The sequence below is a fragment of the Brienomyrus brachyistius genome, chromosome 5 (genome assembly GCF_023856365.1).
Source record: "Brienomyrus brachyistius isolate T26 chromosome 5, BBRACH_0.4, whole genome shotgun sequence".
NCBI lineage: Eukaryota > Metazoa > Chordata > Actinopteri > Osteoglossiformes > Mormyridae > Brienomyrus > Brienomyrus brachyistius.
Window position 1 is genome coordinate 15,867,476 of NC_064537.1, and position 24,011 is coordinate 15,891,486.

The 24,011-nt window shown below is 49.8% G+C and overlaps 1 protein-coding gene across 10 annotated transcripts in view; it reads right to left on the reverse strand.

Annotated features, from left to right (window-relative positions):
* LOC125742944 (endonuclease V-like) overlaps positions 1-24,011 on the reverse strand; it is a 48,833-nt gene that overhangs the window by 8,166 nt on the left and 16,656 nt on the right. For 3 of the 10 annotated variants that reach the window (XR_007398235.1, XR_007398234.1, XM_049015437.1), the window contains exon 8: positions 23,733-23,804. Coding sequence is in view for 8 of the 10 variants with exons in the window: in XM_049015437.1 (XP_048871394.1) it covers positions 23,748-23,804 (57 nt within the window). In the remaining 2 variants the exon portion in view is untranslated. Of the gene's footprint in view, positions 1-2,967; positions 7,124-20,179; positions 22,277-23,732; positions 23,805-24,011 lie in introns of those variants that run through there. The other 7 variants (XM_049015436.1, XM_049015441.1, XM_049015433.1 and 4 more) reach the window with 6 other exon arrangements.

Genomic DNA, 24,011 nt, shown 5'->3' on the forward strand with positions numbered 1-24,011 from the left:
TCAAAGAATGAAGAGTAAGATTTTCATCTTAATTTTACAACAGGTAATTATCTAAGGGAAACTGATTTGAATTAAACTCTCTCTCTCTCTACTTCGGCAGGATGTAGTGAAACAAAACCTTATGAAAATACCTGCTATTACAACACTGAGGAATACGAATGCAAAAGTTAAGAAGAGAACACGGTGAATTTACTTGCAATGCTTCTTGCACATTTCTTCCGGAATGACTAAGAAAAAAGGGGCTTAAATCGTTATTCCATCCATCTGGATCTGCAGAGGATAATGACTCCATAAACGCTGCAGAGGCTGACAGAAACACAGCTGGATCAGCTTCAGATTGCCAGCAGGGCGCGGTACTGCAGCCCCTCTGGCCGGGCGAGAGCCGCACGGACGCCATACATCAGTCGCTTTCTCTCAGCCCCATGCTCTGATATGATGTTGTCTCCGAAGCTTCACAGAGACTCGTCTCGCCCCCGTGCCCCTCGCGGATTTCGGCATCGGCCTGAACCGCATGCCAAACGGGCCGCTGACCTCTTTGCCTGTCCAAGCCTGAAGCTGGCCCTGGGCCCGGCCGGCGTGAACCTCGGTGGTACCGCCGTCCCAGAGGAGGCTGAGTCTCTAGGTGGACCGGCTGCCTGGCTCCAGCCCTCACGTCGAGCCACTCCTGCCAGGAGCTGGGAGTTTGATAAGGAGGCAGACTGACGGGCTAAACCCCATCCTATGACTGCCGTCTGCTCTGAATGTTTAATGAGCCCCTTGAAAAATGCATGACCTGAAAACCAAACAGGAAGTCAAAGCGGGGCAGGAAGTAAGCGTGGTGGGAGTGCAGGGCGACTCGGGGGGGGGGGGGGGGGCATCTCGAGGAGGCTTCTGGACGACAACAAAGGCTGGAGCAAGAGCTGGGCTGGGTGCTGCGCGCTGTAGATGTCAGAGGGAGAGCCGTACCCCCCGCTTCCTCTGAAACATCAGATGGACTGTCGTGTGGTAGTGATCAGGTACTGAGAGCTCTGGGTCAGTCCATTTCTGCCTTTGGGGGGACGAGTGGAGTGTTAAAAGCGATCTCTTTAACAGGAAGTCTTGGTGAAAGAACAGTGATTGAGGCAGCGTGGGGTATAATATGCAGCACACACCAGGCGCGGGCTAGTAATGCATTTATTCATAAAACCATATAAATAAGATCCACTGTGTGAGCACAGCTGTAGGATTCTGTATGTTTGAATTATTTTTACCTCACTTTAGTCATCTCCATCCATGCCAGACTGACCCCCCCCGCCAATCCCTGCCTTTCCCACCGCTGGTAAAATGCTGCGTATTTGCTGCAGCTGGTTCCCTGGCGACGGCAGACAGATGATGGACAGATGACAGGTGAAGGTGGTCTGGGAGGCATGGCTTTGTTTTGCCCTGCCTGCTGTCTGCTGATCACAGCCACAAACCGGCAGATATCGTCTCATTAAGGATGAGCACTGACTGTTACGTGAAGCGGCTTATCGCCGCGTCATGCTTAGCCCGTCGTACTTGTCCTATCAAGCTTGGCCAGGCGACGCTTATTTGTTTAGTGCTAATCGGAGCCAGAATCACTTCAGCTAACAAATTATGGACCAAAATGTGCTTCTGTGCACTTGGAAATTGCTCAGTGCTGATAGGTACACAGACATCGCTGACATTACACACGTTAACGTGAGGTTCAGGAAAGGAAAACAATCTCTCGCATTTATAGAAGACTGTCAAGTTTTGAAAAGTATTGAATTAGTATTTTTACTTATTGTGGTACACTGACGGAGCACTTGACACTTTTACCAGTACTAAGCAAATCAAGGTATTGCTACTAATAGGCATCCTGAACACCTGAACACTGCAATTAATAAGGACAGGCTTAAGAATACATGGCCAATTTGGTAATCTCCTAGAGTACTGAGCAATTAACCTTAAAGATCCAGTATTCGTTTGTCTGGCTCTTCCTATAATTTGGTCAAGATAAAAATTATCTTCTTTTTTTTTTTCTTCAGCGAGCCTTGAACAAAATGGCCTGTTCATGTTCCTGTCCTACTACCGGTTTGCAGTTTACTCATTGGCTTGTGAGCTGAATAAAAAAGCAGGTTTTTAAATCAGAAGCTTCAGAATCGCTGATTAATATTTATTTTTGGAACTGACATTTAATTTTTTTAATCAATTATAAAGAGTCATTGTTAATGAGATTAAATATAAGCTTTTCCTGCCTGACCGGATCTATTTTTACCTGATTAAAATTCTGTCTTTAAGCTGTAAATTTTCAATGGCTAGAGTGTATGAAAAATATAGCCGGCTGCTTCGTTGTATCACATCTGCCTCCTCCGCACTCTCTTTGGACTTCAGCCAGGTGTGAGCACGAATAAGCAGCCTGCCCCCCCCCCCCCCCACCTCACCCTCCATGTCTGAAGTGGCCTTTAAAATGTCACCGCCCCGTTTGTAAGGAACGGCGTAATTGTCAAATCTACAGTAGTAAGGACTGAGAGAGGGGAGGGAGACTGGGAGGAGAGTGGAACACAATAAAGTGGGGGGAGGGTGGGTAGGAGCAGAAAGGTCCCACCTCAAAGCCCCCCATTGCAACCTGTCACGTCATTGTGGCGAAGCGCTTGGGCGCCTCCTAGGGGTCGAGCATTTCGCGCCATCGGCAGGTGAGATCCTGGCTCCGCCCCTCGCTTTCTGTATAAGCGCGTGAGAACGTTTCCTAAGGGAAGCCCAGACACCAACGGCTGTGATGGGATGAGCTGAGTGACCGAGAAGCTCAGTGGGATTCCAATCCTGCCAAACACTCTTCCATAAATTATTAGGGACAGGTACTGGTCCAAATGTTGCTCTCCACAGAGACTCAGCACCCCACCCCCCACCCGTAAGCCGCACCGGTGAAGCTGCTGCACAATTACTTAAAAAAAAAAATGAGCGAGTGGCGCCAGGGGGCGAGGTCCCCCTCCAAGCCCCCGCCCCCCCCCCAGACCCCCAAGTTCATGCGCTCCCACTCTCACACCCTAATGGAAGGCATATGGGTCTGCCTACTGCTTTTGTGACGCCGTATATAAATACCTCGAGGACCAAAACAGCGGGACCTCCTGCAAATTACGGCCAGGCGTCTTGACTGAAGGCCTTGCTGAAAGTCTGCAGCCTAAGAGTAACAGGTGACGCGCTTAATGTCGCTTTAGAATTTTTTTGAGGTGGCGTCCATTAAGACGGTTATTAACTGGCGCCATCAAAGCGCAGAAGGCGGCTACTACACGTGCTGAGCAGGAAAACGGAGTGGGTCCATGTTCCTGGGGGCCAGGGGGGGGTCACGAGGGCTCGGAGAAGGGGCCACTTTCAGCCTGAACGCCACTTTCAGAGCGAACGCCTTCCCTGATGCAAGAGGCATGAGAAGCCTGGAACGTGAAGGATCATACCAAGTAGGCCGAAACCCGGGACTCAGAAGGCAAAACCAGAGTCAAAGATGGAGAAACGGAACCTGAAGATGACACAGAGGAAATGAACCGGCGGGATGGCAGAGCAGTGCGGATTCCCCGCAGAGAGCAGACAGAAAGCATGGAGATAATGAGTAAGCAAGTTATTAGCAAGTCATCTGCAGAAAAACAGAGAAGATGACATGTTTTATAAAACTGACTACTATTCACATCAACAGCGAATAGTGAGAGACTGGACACATACGCGGCTAGTGCCTGTGATTGGAGAAGACGTTCAGGAAGCTCGGGTAGCTTAATCTGATTGGGTCATGGGTGATTGCAGGCCTCCCCCTGTGGGCCTACCAAAGGCAATGCGCCTAGGAAACACCCGCACCACTCAGCTTATATCAAAAATAACAGAGCACTAGGAAGCCTAGTGGTCAGAAATGTTGATGATGTTCCAGAAAAAGCCAGATTGCGGTAACCAATAACCTCACCTAGAAAACAAAATTAACATTAACTAACAATAATTAAAATTACTATTTAAAATATATTTATGCCTGGGGCAAAACTGGCTGCATGCAGTCTGGCTTGGTGAATACTGAGCTTCCTCACGTCAGAAAGCGAATTAGTCATGACACAAACCCAACTGATGTCCCAAAGGAAACTAGAGCTGCATCCCTGGACCGACATGCGGCTCTCCGGCGGACAGCTCCCTCTGGGAATGATATCTCAGGGCGGCTGCAGATTGGCTGGCTGCAGACTGGCTGGCTGCAGATTGGCTGGCTGCAGATTGGCTGGCTGCAGATTGGCTGGCTGCAGACTGGCTGGCTGCAGACTGGCTGGCTGCAGACTGGCTGGCTGCTAGGGGGAGCACAGGAGGGGGACGCCCTGCGGACATGAGCGCTGGTTTGGCAGGCCCCTCTTTAGTCACTGAGCTGCAGCGGAAGGCACAGGAGATCAAATCTTTGGGCTGGTTTGGAGCATGGCGTCATTTTATACCAGCCAAGAAAAGCCACTTGTAACGCTCTCTTGCCACTTCTCTCCAGCAAGCTTAGAGACCCCCCCCAAGCAAAATGCCAGCAGTTACACCCACACATCCCTAAATCCCAGGAGGAGAGGTGGAGGGAAAGACAGAGGAAAAAAAGGAGATACGGACAATAAATATGGAAAGAAGAGCGCGAGACTGAGAGAGAGGGTCTGTGAGATGATTCAGTATTGTGATGAAGTAAAACAGCATTTTTCCTGGTCTGATTTTCTTGCCATACCACTGCCCCCCCCCCCCCCTTGCGGGTTTCTGTAAGAGATCCATCTTATTAATAAATGCTCAGCTGAACTAAAACTACACACCACTGCCTACAGACCCCCCCTCACCCAGCCTGCTCAGCTTCACTGGAACAGGGACCGTGTGGCGCATACAACCAGCCTATATGGCACCAGAAACCAGACGTGTCTGGTTCTCAATGGGCACCATGGGCAGCACAAGGATATAACTACTAACACATATTGTATGGTTGAAGAGAACAGCACTGGCATCCCATCGAGGGTATTCCCTAGATCGCCTCCCGGAGCAGGATGAGTGGTTCGATTAGCGTTTCTCAACCTGGTCCTCGGGGACCCCAACAAGACAGTTCACATTTTGAAAGCTGGGAGGGAGCAAAAATGTAGACTGTCTGGGATGGAGCAAAAACATGCATCCTCTGACAATATCTGAGAACCACTGGGATTAACAGCTGTCCTTGTGTCCACTGCAGGTTCACTTTTACTTCATATGTTGCTGAAGACGGGGGCGGCATGGTGGTGCAGTGGTTAGCACTGTTGCCTCACACCTCTGGGACCCAGGTTCGAGTCTCCGCCTGGGTCACATGTGTGCAGAGTTTGCATGTTCTCCCCATATTGTCGTGGGGTTTCCCCCGGGTACTCCGGTTTCCCCCCACAGTCCAAAAACATGCTGAGGTTGATTGGACTTGCTAAATTGCCCGTAGGTGTGCATATGTGAGTGAATGGTGTGTGAGTGTGCCCTGCGATAGGCTGGCCCCCCATCCTGGATTGTTCCCTGCCTCGTGCCCATTGCTTCCGGGATAGGCTCCGGACCCCCTGCGACCCAGTAGGATAAGCGGTTTGGAAAATGGATGGATGGATGGATGTTTCTGAAGACCATCATACTCTGGCAAGCAGCAAGTATGGAAGCCTCCTCGCTACACATCCCCATCCTGGGTGTTTGCTGGGTGACACATTGACCCTGTAACTCAGGTCCAGATAACGTCTTGTTTTCACCACCATTTGGCTGTAAAAGGGCGTTTTACAGATAATTTTTGCTTTAGGGTAGCAGGAGCTTCTGCTCAGTTTAATCAAAAATTGGTTGGTTTTCTCTGCTGGCAAAATTCTTCAGGATAACAGACAGTAAGGACATCAAAGTCTCACCCAGGTAGCACAATAAAAAGAAAAACACTCAAAAAGCAAAGCCTTTTCCAAAATGAAGACAGAACTTCCGCTAGAAGTCTGAACAATGCAAAAAGAAATATTTCCAGATCTGACGGAGCGCATGCATCAAAGCGCACGCATATCAAACACATCATTAATTCCAATGAGCAGCCAGTGAGCGCGCGGCTCGCGGAGACTTACGCGCACACCGGCACCCGCACCACGGCGAGAATCCCAACCGCGACACCACAGTCAAAACATCTATAAATACTGCATGTCTTCCACGAGGGGCTGATTAGGCATCCCGAAATGTGCAAAGCAGATGTAATGCTGCCTGAATGTTAACGACAGCCGAGCCGGATTCATCAGCTGAAAACCTGAAAAGAATTCCCTGTGGGGTGGGAGGGGGTGCGACTCTACGCATGCAGCCCCCCCTCCCCCCGCCACCCCTTCTGATGGTATATGAAGAGGAGAGCCCCACTGTCCTCATTCTCTAACACAGCAGTAAGCCTGTGCTGCATTACCAAGAGAGGGGAGGGAAGCAGGCAGAGAGCAGAGGAAGAAAGAGGGATCACTCAACTATTTTTGAAAGGATGCGCCACTTACATAAGCATGGTGGGGTGGAGAGGCTCCTCCGCTCACCTCCGGCACAGCCCCCCCTCCCTAAAATGTGGCTCATTTGGGGACCCAGAGAAGGCTGCAATCTGCCACGGCTGACATAATGAGTTAATTAAAGGTAAAAAGCAAAGTACTGGGGAAAGCGAAGAGTGGGGTCGTGGAGAAATGGCTAAGAAACAGGTCCTGCTCAGCTGTGTCATTGTTTGCCGTCCAATCGTGAGGCCTGGCGAAGGTCACATGGGGCACTGGCTGACCTTAGGAGGGTCAATGGTGACCCCGCCTACTTGAGCAGGAAGGATCCCGGTCTGTGTGCTCCGAGTTCGTGACGGTTACAAAATAGCACAGCGGCAGGGCGAGATCAGGACAGGCTGCAAACAGACTCTCTGACAACCCACAGAGCCGCTCAGCATTGCCACAACATCGTCACGACGGGTCAGTTCCAGTGAGCTATAACCACAACACGGCGAGAAAAAAAAAAACGTGATCGCTGCATATTGCAAAACTAAAAATATACGACGGAGAATCTTTTCAGTCCAAGAATCTCAGCACTCAGTGCACGCCCACGTGAGCACAGACACGCAGGCACCGGGGGGGGGGGGGCGGTCCTCTGGCTTGGGGCTCTCCCAGATACCATGTGCTGCAGCTCCACGTGCCCCCGGACTCCACGGGCCCCACTGTGAGAGAGGGAGATCAGTCAGTCAGACACACCAAGCTGCAAGGTACACCGCAGGTGCCAGGAAGCCGGGGGGGGGGGGGGTCCTATAAAAGCAGAAGGGGGAGATGGAGGTCAGACTTACAGACATGCTCATTGTGGTGCCATATCTGAACTGCTCCCCATCTTAAAGTCCATCACTTCCTAAAACATCCTAGACAAGCACTGCACACCCCACCCCCAAAAAAAAAACAGCACATCTGGCACAATGCCATCATCACACGTTGTATTGCTAGATGAATCAGTGTAAACAGTGTAAACTTTTCTCCACCGTGTACAATAGATTACATAAAAGCTGTGTAATCCTGTGTATACAAAAGGGAGTCCGATCATTAACAGGAAGCAGTACGCTGTGGGCTGGTAACTCGCCGTTTACCGAGAGTCACACGAGACCCGGCTCGCATTTTGCGTTCCGCCCGAGATCCATTTATCTGTTTAGCTGGGTCATTTGTTCAAAGTTAACAAAGGAAGGATGGACTGCGCCTCGACTGGTAAGAGACAGTAACCAGAAAGAAAGCGGATCTGGGCAATGAGACCGCAGTTACACACCCCGGCTCAGATAATGGAGGTGAATGAGTGCTTTATGCATCGAGAAAAAGGCCGTTTTACTGTTTCAGCTTAATTACGTCACAGGGGAGCCGGCAACACGGCCATCGTTAGCAGTGCAGGAATGAATGTGTTCACCAATTCATATGAAGCCCCAATGCTTAATTATACTATACTATACCATTCAACTGGACCACCCGGGACTGAAAGTTAACGTTAGCATTAATGTTAAGGTGTGGTGACAGCCAGCAGGAAGAGCTGCTCCTACCTGCCCACAGTCCACTGCTCAACACTGAGAGGTCATCTCCCCAAAAAGCCGAACCAATGTCAATTCATTTTTCTGGGTGCGGAACATGGCCCCTGGAAGGAGTGTGGGGGGGGGGGGGGGGTGCGGACAGTCTATAATGAGAGTGCAGGACCAGCAGAGTGGGGGGTGGGGGGACCCTTAGGACCTGTCAGGGCTTCAAAAAAATAAGCAGCGGCTTTGAGTGACTTTAAGAAGCGGATTATGGGATTAAAGCGTCCCGTGATTCTCCTTCAGGCCAGGCAGTGGCACGGTGGCCGACGGGCTGGCAGACACACGGGCAGGACGGTGTGCACGTTTCCCACACACACACACACACACACACACACACACACACACACACACACACACACACACACACACACACCGTGTGGCACAAACGGGGGAGCGATCGATCCAGAGTGTGGCTCTCGGGACCGAAGGTCATCCCTCATCCTGCCTGGCTCTGTGTAATGATGTCTGTCACTGTAAAGGAGTCAGGCCTTTAGGACAGGCTTGGAATGTGACAGCTCCCATGACTGGACGTGGAATGGCCCTACTGGCATTCTCACGCCAACCAGCGGCACCACAGACATGCCAGTGGCGGACAGCGACTGGCCATCGTTCTGGTCCATGTTCACTGAAGCGACGAGGAGCTTACAGTTGTGCTTGGCCATGCCCGACGTGCCATAACGACACATGTGCACACGCCGTTTCCTCCGAGAGTGGGGGGTAGGGGCTCATTCCCCTTATCGGGGTTTAACCTCAGAGGTCATTCCAGGCTGAGAATCAATGTATCTGCCACGTCAAATGGAAGCGAGATGCCGCCATCATCTGCCAGGGCTGCGCTAGTGCCTCGCTGGAGGCTCAGATCTGCTGGGCAGTGCCAGGGCAGACTGCAAAGGGGGGAAGAAAACAGCAGAAAGCAGAGAGGGACAGAACAGGTGGCACGCGGGGGGGGGAAGGAGGGGGGGCCCCTGATGGAAAAAACGGTGGGAAACCCCCTGCCAGCACTTTCCGAGCCCCGCCTCCAGACCCTCACTCCCGCAGAAGGGGGGGGCGGCATTCACTGCAGCATGACGCCCTCGGCAAAAAGCTCTCTCACCAGCCGCCCATCCTCTTGCCTGCTTGTCATTCGCTCCACGTCGGCTCCTGACTCGCTGCTCGCGGAAGCCCGGGCTTCGCGGAGCGTGCCGGTGTCCCGCTTCCAAGCAGAAGGCTTCTCCTCCAAAGCGGCTTTCCGAGGCTCGTTACGTCGAGAAACAATCTGCTTATACAGTCGGCCGTTTCCGCGTACGCCGCTCGCGGCGCCCCGGCTTTTAACCTTTCGCCTCCTGATGGAAAGTCTCACGCAGTGCAACAGAGACACCTCGAGCTGCAAAGCCATCAAACCAGGAGATTAAGGAAGATTTCCAGCTTCCTCCTTTAGGCTACTTCATTCTTCCTATTGAGTAACACTCTAAGTGGCTCCTTCCTCATCCCTGCCTTGGGGGCGGAGTTTAAAAGGTCCAGCAGAAGTCAGAGCAACCCCCGGTAGAAAGGACAGCTAGGGGCATGAAAACAGGAGTGCGGAGGAGCTGAGGTTCCCTCTTAGCCTTGGGGTCAGTGCGAGGCAGGCAGCGGGTCTCTCATTTCCCACAGCTGGGAGGTCAAGGAGAACCAAAAAACAAAAATGGCTACCTGTTTTCCCGAGGTCTCGGCTGCGGCCCTGATGCACCCACGAAGGGTTGGCACGGACTGCCTGTGGGTAGGTGCACAGACATCGGCGGTGGTGGTGGGGGGGCAGCATCCTTGCTGTTGGAGCGGGGGTGGCTGGAAGGCTAGCTATAGCCACTCTCCATGTTAGCATTCACATGCGTAGAACGCTAGCAGCACCGCGTGGGCGTTCTAGACAGGTCGGGGTCTCGGGTCTCCATGTGCTTTTGCTGCCCCTCTTTCCCTTTGTGCCCCATCAGGAGTGCAGCTGTTCCTGCCTCATCTACTCTCACTCCCTTCTTGTCTAATGATCTCCTGCCCAGTACAAAAAACCAGATAAAACCACATTTCTGCTGCTCTGCCTACTACATTTCATTGTTATGCAGCATATCCTGTCCATATCCTTCACTCCTCGAGGCAAACAAAATATTACCAGGAACTTGCAACCCACAGAGGCGCAGTGTTTGTGTCCAAGCGAAGGACCTGCTGCCACAGATCATTTGATAACAGATTTATAGCCTAATATATACAGGCAGAGGAAACGAAACAAAACAAAACAAAGCTGAAACAAGAGGAAGCTGAATCGCACCGAACAAAACAAAACAAACCTTTTAATGAGGTTGTAGCTCGTAGACGGCAAACCAACCACTGGTTTATGACCGTCGACCACATAACAATTCTCCAAGATGAGTGATTGATTAAGTCAGTAGACTAGTTAACATTTTGTGAAGATCAAATGTGGCCAAAGACATGTTCGATCTTCATGGGAGGGATGTACACACACGGCATAATTAATTCCTGGCTGAGAAATAATCAGTGGTTAGTCATTGCGAACTGAAGTGGAAAGAAACCTTCCTGGAACGTACTGGTGACTCAAAGAAGCTGGGGAAAGGAGCTGGGAGCGCACGTCTACCTCCGGCACTGAACCAGGAAACAGCATATAAATGCAGGGCTGGCAGAATACGACCACTCATCCACCTTCCCATCTCTTATCTAGTGATTATCCAGCCCAGGATCACGAAGAGCCTGGAGCTCATCCCAGGCAGTATAGGACACAAGGCAGGAGGACACCCTGTTTGCAATGCTAGTGGTAAAATACATAATTAGGGGAGAAATTCTACTGGGGACAGCTCTAAACGCTGAAATTGAAACATTTTTTTTTATGTATTGACCTTGACTCATCCATCATTTATAGGCACCAAACAGAACTCCCAAGCTATTTTTCAGGTTAGGGTTTAAGGGCGATTTAGCACTAGTACACGGTTTTACATAAGGCAGTGCTGTATTGACGTAGCACATTCCAGCCGGATGCTGATTGGACGAGCCTCACTTCACAGAGCCGTGGGACAAGCGGTAACTCCGTGTCCCCCCCACCCCACGCTCCTACTGGCCTGTCATTCCAGTGACTTCATAACAGTATCCCAGCTGATCCCCGTCGCTCTCAATCTTCTCCTTTCGTTCTAAAGCTCTTTATGTACAATTATAATAATCTTCTGTTTCTGAAATGGAAACATACAGAGAATCACGGATTGACTTGCTATGCTTAATTCTCAGGCCAGGCGGATGTTCTCTATAACTGTGGGGACAGACAACAAAGGTTTACAGACAACTGTGGCACATTGTGTAACTGCAGCTGTTAGACTAATCGTGCCCTTGACCATGAGATGGAACACACTTTGTATTTCCTCTCAAAACACAATGCCACACTGCCTGGCACTAATGCGTCGCGTGTGTCAACTTCCCATTACGCAAGGTGCGAGAACTGGACAGCAGGGGCATTGATTTTGCTCTCCAAAATTGAGAAATTTCATGCAGAGCATCGACCTGGTCATGTCCCACCGTGACGTATGAAGACAGCAAGACGGCTCCGGAGGCGAGTCTACCGGCTGGTGGCGTGACTGTGGATGATGGACCGGCAGAGCTCCCACAACTTTGTGCAGATGCACTACTGGAGTAGCAGGAAATCAGGTGTTAGCTGGCTTGACTCAGAAGTGACTACAGGCCCCAGATTCTGATGACAAAGTGGTGAGAGTTTCTTAATCATGAGAATATTATCTGATGACCTCCAAGGTGCTACTCCGAGCTGCCATACCTTTCATGACCTTTCCTAATGACCAATGTCCATCGAGCGCCTACTGCTTCACACACAGGGGTCTGAGGCTGCCCTCAACACCAACTTTCATAAGCGGGAAGGAAGGTGGGTGTATGCTGATAAGTGCCGGAGGAAGTATTACAGAAACCGATAAACAAAGAAGGAGGTCAAACTTAATAGTACACTTGTAGGAAGCATAACCCTTGACCGGCAGTGCTAATCCCTCATTAGCAAGAGACAAGACTTATCCTGATCCTTCTGTTCCCGTTTGTCATGACCCACCCCCCTCATCTGCAGTCCACGGCGCCCGTGTCCGTGTGATACCCTGCGGCTGTGCCTTTCCTCCATCTTGCTGACGCCCTCGACCAGCACAGCAGATGTCTTCTTTTACACCCCTGCTACAAGGGGCTATTAAAAGGTAGCGGCGACCCGACTGAGCGAGCAGCCCTGTTACACACACCATGCCATCCCTCTCTCCCTTGGATCTCTGCACACAATCCACAGCTCATCTCAAGGGGCCACTGGCCAGACCTTCTCTTATGCCTTTGCATTAAATTTTCCTCCAACCAATCTCTGTTTTCCCTGGTTATATAAGAGTCTGTGCTTTTTACACCACCGGTAAGTCCAGACCCTTCTGAAGACTGACAGTCCTAACAGCTGAGAACCATTTTTGTTTGATTTCCTTCTTCCTCGCCGAAACAATACTCTTCTATCTGTAATGACTGTGTTCCGGTCTCCCCATCTTTGGTTGTGCTTCCCTTTGTCCTGTAATAACCTGGAACCGCATCCCCCACCTCCCCCCGTCATCCCATTCTGTCTGCAGTCGTCTCCCTGCAAACGGCACCTTAGTTTGACTTCTCTCCATACGATGCTGCGCTGACATGTCCGGTCATGTCATTGCATCCTGTAATCTGGGGTATCACACATTGTATCACACTTTACCAATCGTGTTTATCTCCATGGATATATAGACGAGAGTCAAGTTAATATCTAGGAGTACAAAAACAGACACCGGTGAAGCATGATGTCACCGTGAGAAAACTTGCTGACTCCCTCACCCACTTCAGGAGGCGGAGCGGTTACTCAGCTATAGCTGTAAACTATGGATTTTAAGTCAGAAGGTTCCTCTGTATATTTCCCAAGCCGTCTGGCCTTCTGCTGCGTCCTTGGACCAGTTGCGCTTTTTTATGCTGTAGTGTCCTGCTGCTTTACGCTCAGTGCTGACTGTCTGCGATATAGAGTGAAATCTTGCCTTGCCATGCTACCTCGACACATGTAAAGCACGTGGCGTTTAGCACCTTCTCTGTTAGCGTCTTATTCTCAGTGAAAAACAGCAGCAGACATCGGCCAAGAACGTGATGTGGTTTCACAGCAAAAACCAATTTCAGAAGCCAGGACATCAAGGGACTGACTTTATTTAGTTGGGCTAACAATGTCATCGAATTATTATTAAGCTGCAAACAAACGCCGGGAACTGCAGCAGTCACTCTGTGCATTTAGAGAACCACATGGGTACTCCGTAAGTACATTACACTTACGCTTAATAGAAGCACACGGCTACATCTGCCCATTTCCGGGCATCTCTGCAATTTGAACCATTGCCAGAGTGAAACTGCCATGTTGTGTGATGTTCTCGCCAAAGCGCCAGTCTAAGAATGGGAGCAGATCAGACAAGGAGTCACTGCTCGGTGTTACTGAAAAGTAACTTACAATCTGGGACATTTTCAAAGCAAGATTTATTATGGCAGCGGTTCAGAAAGTGCAAATCCAGACCAGGATTTAATTTCAACCAACCAGTTGGGTTCTCCATGACTGTGACTCTTTATACTCAACTGCTTGGTTGAAACAAAATATTGGTCTGGATTTCGACTTTCTGAGCCCGACCTTTCTCTCTCTGTATAATGGGGGAATTGAGGTAATCACAGAGAAAACCCAGTGACCGTCAGGCAACAAGTACTGGGTACAACTTACAAGCTGCAAATTAGAAATGACAGAGAAAGTCCAGGACACATGGGAACAGGTATAAATAGATGACTTGCATGTGTTTTAGTTATATTCATTACATAGAATTCATTATTTTCGGCTCATTTTAAGGATGAAGTTAACTGATCTGAGAGCCGTAAGTCCAGCTGTCCTTGTCAGGATGCGTGATTTGATCATCCACCTATCAACCTCAACCTCTGTGGGACAAGAATTCTCCTGTCGCACTAAAAATAAATTCCCTCATAGACGTGCTTACCAGCCCGTTATCCTTTTACTTCAGCATTCCACTCTGTCTGGCTTAGAGTATATTAAATATAAAGAGTAATTGGATTCTGAATGAAGACCCTGCTTAATACTTTCTGAAAGGGTGAATCTGGAATACACAGTGCTGGCATCCTATTGCTCTCAGTCTCTGGCTGAAAGCATTAGTGCCACCGGAGTCCCCGCATACTCAACACAGGAGGCATTTCTGGGAATCGTGGTTAGGCCACCACTGAACACGGCCCCCGACATAGATGAGCCCGTCGCTCACATGTTACCACTGGCCCACAGTGGGCTAAACACTCACTCAAATCTTCTCAAGCATGTGGTTTTTAATCTCTGTAATGTTTCATTCCTACGTGGGATTTCTGTTCCCCCAAACCCTCCCCCTCAAATGCAACACCCCCACTGAGCACTTAAGGGAGTGCATGATTGCACTATGGTGGGCATATCCCAGTGGAGTCGCAGGAGTGCTGTGGGAACTGTGGGCCGATTTTGATTATTGCTTGTCTCGGGGGGGGCACCAGCCATTTATATGGTAAATGAGGAGTGCACTTAATTAAGAATCCCAGCACGGGGTTCTGAGAATGGATGGGAACCTGAGAAACCTCTGTGTGTTGATATAAATATATGTGCGCCTAAAACTTCTGACGATCTGGGTGAATGGCCTCTCCTCTTCCAACAATCCCCACACACCACAAAGCCAGGGGAGGGGACGTATGCCACCATACGCATCACACAATCAAAAATAGCAACATCCTGATGTCATGGAAATGCACGTACACATGTCCTCCAATGACAACGGCTGTGGTGTTCCGATTAAGCTATTGATCTTCAGGGGAGGTGCAGGCAGGTCATCCAGCCCACTGAGGTCTCTGTTCTGTGCCGTCGATAAGTGGCAACGAGTGGCATCGTGTTGAGTTTATGCAACCCCCACCCCCCCACCACACACACAAATAACGTTATGTGCTGGAGTCAGCAGATTCCACCCTGCAAATGAGCCTGCAACTGCTTTGCGATGCAGGTCAGGGTATTACCATCACAGAGGCTGTGTAAAATATTTCACTCTGGGGAAAAAAAAAAATTCCCATAAACATTTGCAATATTTTTACATTTTCTCTGCAGGCAGACCATAGTAAACATATCTTTGTATGTGCTGGTAAAGAGCTGCTGCACTTTAGCATTAATAATCTCTCATTGGGGGCACCAATCACAGTCTGGGGGACTGCTTGAAGAGGCACAACGCCCCCTGTTGAGCTTTGGTGACAATGACTGGCACCTCCGAGGCCCACATCCAGGCAGGTGGATGGACATGTACTGAGCCTCTTCTCCCACTCAGGGAATCGTGGTACATGACTCTAAAGGATTATTATTAGGTGGCGTCATGTTGATCCTTGGAGACCGCATGGAGACAGAACTCCTCCAGAAATTCTTCTGTCTGGGTCTTCATGATTCCCAATCCTCCGTAATAATAGTCATCCTCTACCTCTTCTACCTTCAACTTTTCTAAACACTGGGGCTTTTTTTCCCAAGGCACTAGGCCTCCGCATCCATCCATCCATCTCTTCATCCATCCACCCATCTTCTAAACCCTCTTGGCAAAGGTCACATGGGAACCTGAAGCCTATCCCAGGGCTTAATTCATGCACGTTAGGGAAGATTTAGATGGCAAGAAGCATGTTTTCTTACTGCATGGGGAAACACGTGTCACACCTGTGACAGGAGAACACGCAACTCTGCACACCCAGAAGAGAGGTGGGATGTGACCTCCCAGCTCTTGAAGTATGAGGCAAGAGTGTCGGCCACCATGCTAATCCGTATTGAACTAAAATATATAAATCTAGTCATTTCTGTTTTGTGTCAAAATTATGGCTTTATTATTGTTCCTTGCAACCCACCAGTCTCCAGCACCAAAGTTCACAGACATCAATGTTCTTCTTGTCCTGCTTCGCCAATGTCCAGTTTTCACGCCCCACAGTTTCACCAAAAGTGAGTTTTATTTTTTTTCTTTCTTCTGAATACCCAGCATGTAGATCCCGATTGTCTGTAGAGTAATCAACTGAGAGAATGAAAGCGTTTGGATTGCGGAGTGGAAAAGCGACCGGCTCAGAGCCTCTCCGTCAGATTACAGATCCCAACCATGTTATGTCACATCCTGCGTGTAAATATGCATGATGATGCTCCAATCCAGTTGCTAGCCTACCGGCGTCAAAAAGAAAATAAATAAACCGCTGGAGGCTTAATCTGCTCACTTCAATTTCCGTGTTTTTTTCAGCTGGTTTTGTTTGTTTTATAACAGCATATGTCCTTGGATGTATTATGTAACAGTTTTTTTTTTTAAATATATTTTCTTTGATATCATTCCTCAACATTTGCTTCCATTAATGAGGAGAGCCCCTCCTTTTATGATGACAGATGAGTTGCTCTTCATGCATAAATTAATCCCGTCCCAGAGTGCTGCCTAACTCGCCAAGTCCTAATAGACCTTTAGGTGAATCACTGGAGTTGCAGCTAACAGCCACACAACTGTGAGGTACGTTTCCTCCGCACGGCCAGATACACAAACCAAAGCCAGCTGGCCGTGTCACATGACCGGAATTTCCTTCGACTCCCTGTCTAACACATTGATGAGATTCCTGACAGAAGCCAGAGAAAGACTGCCTTCCTTTGCAAAGATCCAAAATAACGAGGGCTGTGATGTAAGGTTGGACAAAAGTGTGTGTGTGTGTGTGTGTGTGAGAGAGAGAGAGAGAGAGAGAGCCACACGAGGCCCAAATCATGAATAACAGCAACTTAATGAACAGAATATTCATCAGAGGCATTTTCAGGACCAAGGCCATTGCATGGAGATCCCCTCAGAGACAGCAAGGCTGTCAGAACCGTTCTCATGCATTAAATCAAACGGCCTGGAAGGGGACAGATACAGTGAGCAAACAGACCGGCGAATGCCGCATGCTACGCCGCTGACTATCAGAGACAAGTGCCTCTCCTCTGCAATGGAGCCTCCAAAACCCTGGCTAATTAGCCAATCAAATCAACTAGCCCAGGAGGACACATCTCCATGAAGGCAGTCATGCCACAGCATGGGGCCCAGTGCAGCAGGTCAGATGACTCTCATGAGGTTGGAGAAGAGGAGAAGCAGGGGGAAGGACAGACAGCCTCAGAAACTGCGAGCAGAACATAAGAACATGGATGGAATGGAGACTCTCCGTCAGGGTCAACCGCAGTGCCAGGGAGGTGTGGGGCTTTAATACTGCAAATATGCCCCTGACCTTACAGCTCATTTGTTGTGCTGACTGGAAAAAAATCCCGCTCTTATTTATAGTGCAGGACAAACCTTTCAGACACATAACTGCATAGGCATATTAATTAAAGGACAGAGGATGCTAACTGTACCATCATATTAATGGGCGTAATCCCAGGCAGGCCTGACCACAGGTTCCCCAGAGAGTATAAACTCTACTGCTCCACTTTCTACCGATCCAACTCGAATGCTGCAAGCCTGCTGCTATTTTAACTCCCAGCAAACGGCGAAGGTTTGCCGACAAACCAGCAGTCAGTGCGCAGTGGTATCTAGGCCTGGAGATGGCACCCCGTGAGTGGCGGGATCGGTCACATGACCGCCCCCACATGCACACGCAGCAACAGCCTCACAGGAGGCCCCATGCATCACAGTGACTCCGCTGCATGCGTTTCTTCCCCCTGCTCCTAAAGCCAGACATAAGAGGACGGTAGTCGAAGGAGAGACAGGCCTACGGTAAAGAGCTCTGGTGGAGTGAGTACATTCCGCCGATGTGTCAGTGTAGCCTGGGGGCGGATGACTCCCGGAAATCTGCTGACGGGAAACAAGCAGCCGTTACTGTCCCGTACCGCTGGCCATCCTCCTCTCACAGAGCCAGCGCAGAAGGCGTAGGCTCATCGCGTCCACCTGCTTGGAAGACGTTCATGCTTCACATGGATAAACACGAGGAGCAACCAAACTAACAGAGTAAGCCCACTAGCGCAGACTGTACCCAAGCAAGACTGAACGTTACATAAGGGAACCCAAGTCACCAATTAACGCACCGCTTTGATGCTTAGAGATTTTGCCATACCCAATACCTCATGTCAAAAAGCAATGCCAATGCCAGAACTGTAACAGCGCAGGCACGGTGACTACTGTTTGATACCTTGGGATGTATTTTTAGGTTTGCAGAAGTAAGGCGGCCTACGGCAGCCCAAAAGATCCACTTCCGATTCATCTGTCCACAGAATGTGGTTCCCGAACACGTCGGCTACCTTACCATATATCCACTCGGCTCATGAGGGCTGGGAGGGGTGTGCTGTAGATCCATACATATTGTTCTTCGGTCCTTTGTAGTTTCCAAAGAGGGTACACTTCATACTTGTATGGATGTTGGCAGGATGGCCACTTCTACAAAAACTCATTTTTTTCATTTGAACATTGCGGTTTGCTGGTGCCCTGGAGTCCACAGAGACTTTCTAGACACAGCGATCAACAGTTTCCTTCAGGAATATCTTTTGATTGTGGCATGATGCAATTCTAAGACCTGCAAACTGACAACTTCACTCTGGTGCTAAGAGCCAAACTTGGTCTTAGATTTATTTTGGGCAGGGCTGGCTCGAATCATGCCTGCCTGTTTTTCAAACTATTTAAAGTACTGTCCCTAATTATGTCTTTATTTGGAAAAATACTTTTCACAGCACTGTATTTGTGTAGACACATACCAGTGACCAAGAGCAGATCTCTGTTATTGAATGTTCGAAACAGCACTAATAAGAGGAAGTTACCTAACAGCAAGCAGAAGCAGGTCAGAAAACCAAGACTAGCAAGTCCTCAGCCCTGTTAATTTAAATCTTGAGACAGCCTTGGACATTTCCTGAACGCAGAGCACTGATGCAATGACACTTGGGGAGGCTGGAGGGGCTGATGACCCTGACTGACAGGAGGGGGATTTGCAAAGTGCGAACGGCAAACAGAGATCAAGGAAGCAGAGAGAACCGCTGCTGGGGCAGCTCCAACAGAAGCCTCAACAAGTTCACCGATTACCAGCGGATGATACTGGGGGCTGACAGGAGCAGGAACAGGGAGGAGAAACTGCTCCTCAAACAGCACTGATCCCAAAGCGGGCTAATCAACCAGCAAGCAATTCAGAGAGGCGTTTGCGAAAAACAAACACAAACTCCCAAGACGAAGTTTCACTCAACTGTCCTTCCAAAGTTGTAACGTTTTAATTGAAGTGAACGAGACTATAGATTTCTACGAAAGTGATTAAAAAGGGCACCGTCGATTTTTCAGTTCCACTCCTATGCCAGTGTTTGTAGTAGAGGCAACAAGACCAGCGCAAAACAGTCTTGCCGGCAGCAATGATATAGTGCAGTAACTAATCCAAGGCAGTAAAACATGTCCAAATGTCACCAAAGCGGCCTCACTACAGTAAGTGATATTAAACGGAGTACCGGAATGTGCTGTCTGTCCCCCGGGATGAAAACGCATCAGTCAGGCCTCTGAGATGCACCAGAGGGGCGATATGATGTTTCCTGCTGTCAGGCAGAGGGAGACCCTGCTAGCATGTCGAATGGGGTCATTGCCGGGATAAGGAGCAACCGCTAACAGTGGCCTGGCTCTGACGACACCGAGCCTCACTCGCTGAATGCACAGCGTACGTACAGTGTCCTCTTCAGGGATCTCCGGGTCCATTCCTCCACCAGGTAGGGATAAATAAAACGCGGCACACCGCACCATGTTCCCGGAGGCCTCCCTCCCCCGCGTGACTTTTTATTCCGCCTTCACCTTCACGCCCCGAAGATGTGTGCGTCATCCGTGCATGCGTCGAGCTTCAAAGACCTCTACGGCAATACATTAGGTATCATTACACTTCAACACAAAGCAATTGTGGGCTATCATTTTATAAAACATGTAATATGTGACCCATTTATAAAGGTGGATATCAAGCATCCACAGCGGAGAACATTTTGGTCACAGACTCCCTCAGGCCTGCAACATGTCTTCTGCTCTAATGCTGTACATCTTCTTTCGGTTACAAATTTAGCTCCTTGGACATTACGGCTTAATCTCTTATCATTAAGTACTGCATTCTGAGATGACAACAGTAAAGACCAATGTAAGTGCATCCTTGGTAACCAACCCCACCCCCCCCCCCCAAAAAAAAAAGACACCCCATTCCTCCCATCATTAAATCCGTTGCTTGCTTCTCATTGGCGGCCCTTGTCCTCTCTCTTCTTCCTGACCTTGTGATCTTTCAGATCACTCTATGCCCGCCCTCGTACTTTTTTACTCTGAATCATCACTCTCCCTCCGATGTTCCCCATTCACCTTCCTCCTGTCTTGGCAATTGCTCCTGCTATCACTGAGCTGTTCAGCACACCGCTGTCTTGCAGACTTCGAGCCAAGTGAAAAATGAAGCCAGAGCTCTTCATTTTTCAAGCCTCCACAGACAGGCCTTTCTTTACAGAACTACAAGGAGGCCATAGGAAAGTGTGAAAATGCAAAAAATATACCCAAAGAACACCTAGTACACCAGAAAATGCATAAGGAGGGCGTGTGCTCACTAACGCCTGCAGTGCCTCTCTGGTCCAATGGGCCGACACCTTGCATTGCCGTCCAGTTGGGGGAGCTCCCCGACTTCAGCTTCAATGCATGCAATGGGACAAGCTGCTTCCAGATATCACCACACAGGCTTCAGGCTGGGGGGATGGGAGCAGGCGGAGAGCTTTTCACCTTTTCACTAGACTGTTCTCAAACATCAAGGTTTTATGTGGAGATAGACGAACAGGAATTTAGGCAGAGGTGGATAGTTTAAGTGCAGAAAGTAAAAGTCCAGACCAAGGTTTTGTTTCAACAAACAACTTGAGTATAAAGAGTCACGGTCACAGAGACTCAACTGCTTGGCTGGAACGAAATCTGGACCTGAGTTATCAACCTCTGAATTTAGGGTAAGAGACACGTTTTAAGCTCAGCAAAGTCGTCCTCGTTGGAGCAAAGGAAAGTGTCCTGCAGAATATTTAGTGTACCGTGATGCGTGGTGACCGGATAAAAGAGAAACTAAACTGCGTGAAAACGGTAAAATTTGACGAGGAGAACAAGGGAGGAGGTGGAGAGGAAAGCCAGATAAGCCTGTGGGCCCGAAATCTGGGGAAAGTGAACAGCAAAGGGCTGCTACTGAATTATTCAGCATGGCAGAGAGCAGGCCCCCCCCCGACTCACATTACCCCCTACAAATCCTCAACGGGGACAACCTGGCCTTCTGAAATGGTGGTAACCGTGGGGACGAAGTTTTGGAGCACTCTGCGAGGCAAGTCTCCTTAACGAGGGCAGCTTAACACAGCTGCTCGCTCTGCCGGTGGCTATGTGCAGACAGGGTGCCTAGGCAGAAAGGCCTTTCCCTCCTCAAATGAGATTTTTTTTTTTTACTCCTACTTTTAACACAAACGGCTGACGATGACCTCCCAGACGGACTGTGCTCCCAGCTATGTTTGCACTTTGTCAAAACTTACCAAAACGAAAAAGATGTAAAAGCCAGTAACCGTAAACCAAACATACGGTAAAAATGATCCGTTTTAGTTGCATTAAAGGTTAAAAAACAATCTTTTTTTCAGCAGGAAAAGCACACACTGTGCGCATAGGCAGCAGCAAGCAGAATAGGCAGGAAGGGAAACTGAAGACCAGGCCAGACCAACACCCATAGACATGGAGACGGCGTGCTGAGAGACGCACAGATCCAAAGCTTAGGAAAGCAGGGAGACGCCAGGACGCATAGGGGACAGGGGGAGAGAGAGCCAAACATCAGCATTAATGCTGAGGATTCCCGCACCCAGGACATGCAGATAATGACCCGCAAACTCCCTGCTGAACCAATCAGCGGTCGCCACTGGGAGGCCCTGCTAAACACGTCTCCTGACATTTTCATGACATTTGCTTGTTTGGGAACAGGCGCTAAAATATGTACGTGGGTATGGCCTTAATTAGAAACACCTCCGCCAACCCCGCCTCACTCTCATTACGAAGCTAATGGTCCCGGTAACCCCCCGCTCTCCCCAGGCCTCCCCGGGGCCGTGAGGGGAAGGAAGGCCTGGCTGAAACCAGACGCAGGCCTTTTACCTGCTGCTGCGTTGCCAGTTCCGGGAGGAGTCCATCACGGGGTCAGGCGAGCGTGGCCAGCGAGTTTATTAATGGTATGCTGGTGTCCCAGGGGTGCTAAGGGAAGACGACGGTGATTCCGGAATTCTTAACACTGTCGGGGGGGGGCAGTCACGTTCTTTCATCATTCCGGCATCCTCCGCCTCTCTCCCCATTCCCCCCCCCCCCCCCCCACATGCCTTATCTTTCATCATCCCTCTCCATCCTGCTCTGCACCTCCTTATCCTGCACCTCCTTATCCTGCACCTCCTTATCCTGCACCTCCTTATCCAAACCCAAAGAGGCTCCCACATGCCTTCAACTTGCTGAATCTGGCTCCGATCCTTTGTTCCCCCCCCCCCCCAGAAATTAATTATTTCTCTGCCAGTTTTCCGGGACTGATCTGATGCTGTATCTCAGCATAAGAACGACAGCGTAAAGAAGGTCTACCAGTTTAACCTTTTTCATATCGCTAATAGGTAGAGCACAGACGTGGCCGTCTTCTGGTTGATTGCTCTGTCAAAGCCATCAGAGAAGGTAACGTGTACCAGCCCGGTGACCCATGGCATCATGAAGGCCCAGAAGGGCAGCTGCGCACTGGCCTGTCTTCTGATACCACACAGAGCAGCGCCCCCGCCCCCATCCCCGCCCCCGGGTTGGCCCCCCGCGCTCCGTGAGCTTCGTCGCGTAGGAAAGCCGGCGATGCGGGGAGCAGATCGCGGCTTTCTGTCCGCGACGTGACGCCAGCCGTGTGGGAGGGCTGAGGAAGCGGCGCGCCCGGCGGGAGGCGGCCGAGGTGTGCTGAGAGCGAACAGCTTGCTAAATTAATTTCTGTCAAAGAAAATCCTCAGATGAGGACAACGCAGCCACCTCTTCAAAAAGTTTGTGTTTTTTTCTTTTGTTGCAGGAATGACAGAAAATTTGAAGGAATGAGAGGGATGAAGAGAAATGATGTTTCTGTGGAGGAGAACGAGGCCGGCAAAGGTGCGGAAAATATTCATTTCAAAGGATCTCTTTGCAAGCCAGTGCCCATCGGGGAAGGGATTCTGTTCATGACGACGAACAGCCTTTGATGGCGGGATGGGAGGTGGGACGGGTGGCCCTTCTTATAGACACATCCTTTTCAGGATGAGAGACAGATCAAAGGCAAGGCATGACCTCTCCCAAGGCTGCATCAGCAGGCCCCGCCTCTCAGCTCACAATCTCAGGTTAGATGTGCACCACCCCCAAGAGCCACAGTACAGGCACAATGTGGCCAGATGGAGGCAGCTGTGACGCCAGTCATTGTCACCTAGGACACAGATTGGTTGTGACAGTAGCTTACGTACATTACCAGTCTGTCCCCCGCCATACCTCTCCATCACCTGCGGCTATGCTGTTCATATTCAGGCCAACCCACATGCATATCCCCTACTAGTGTACTTTCTGGGGCTGACCTCCCCACCCTAATCCCACAAACTCCTAATCTAAATCCCGCCCACTTCAAATTGGAAACCCCACCCACCTCTAAACCAACCCCCGCCCACTTCTGGTTTAAACCACGCCCACTTCCTTCCTACACTCCCACTTACCAGCTACATCTGCCTTCAGGTGCCCTGAGATGGGAAGTGTGTGCGCAGGTACTCCCTGGAGAGCATGTCGGCCTGCGAGTGAGAGCACATGCCAACACGTTAGTCCCACCGCACACGCAGCCTGCTCAGCAAACAGGCTTGTCAAGGATTTGCTCCAGTTGCAATATTAGATGTCAACATTGACAGAAAAAGAAAAAAAAACAGATATATAAAGGTTAGCACATAAAAGAAACGCACGATTCTGGCAATCCATAAACATGGAAACCAGCTGACCAAAAA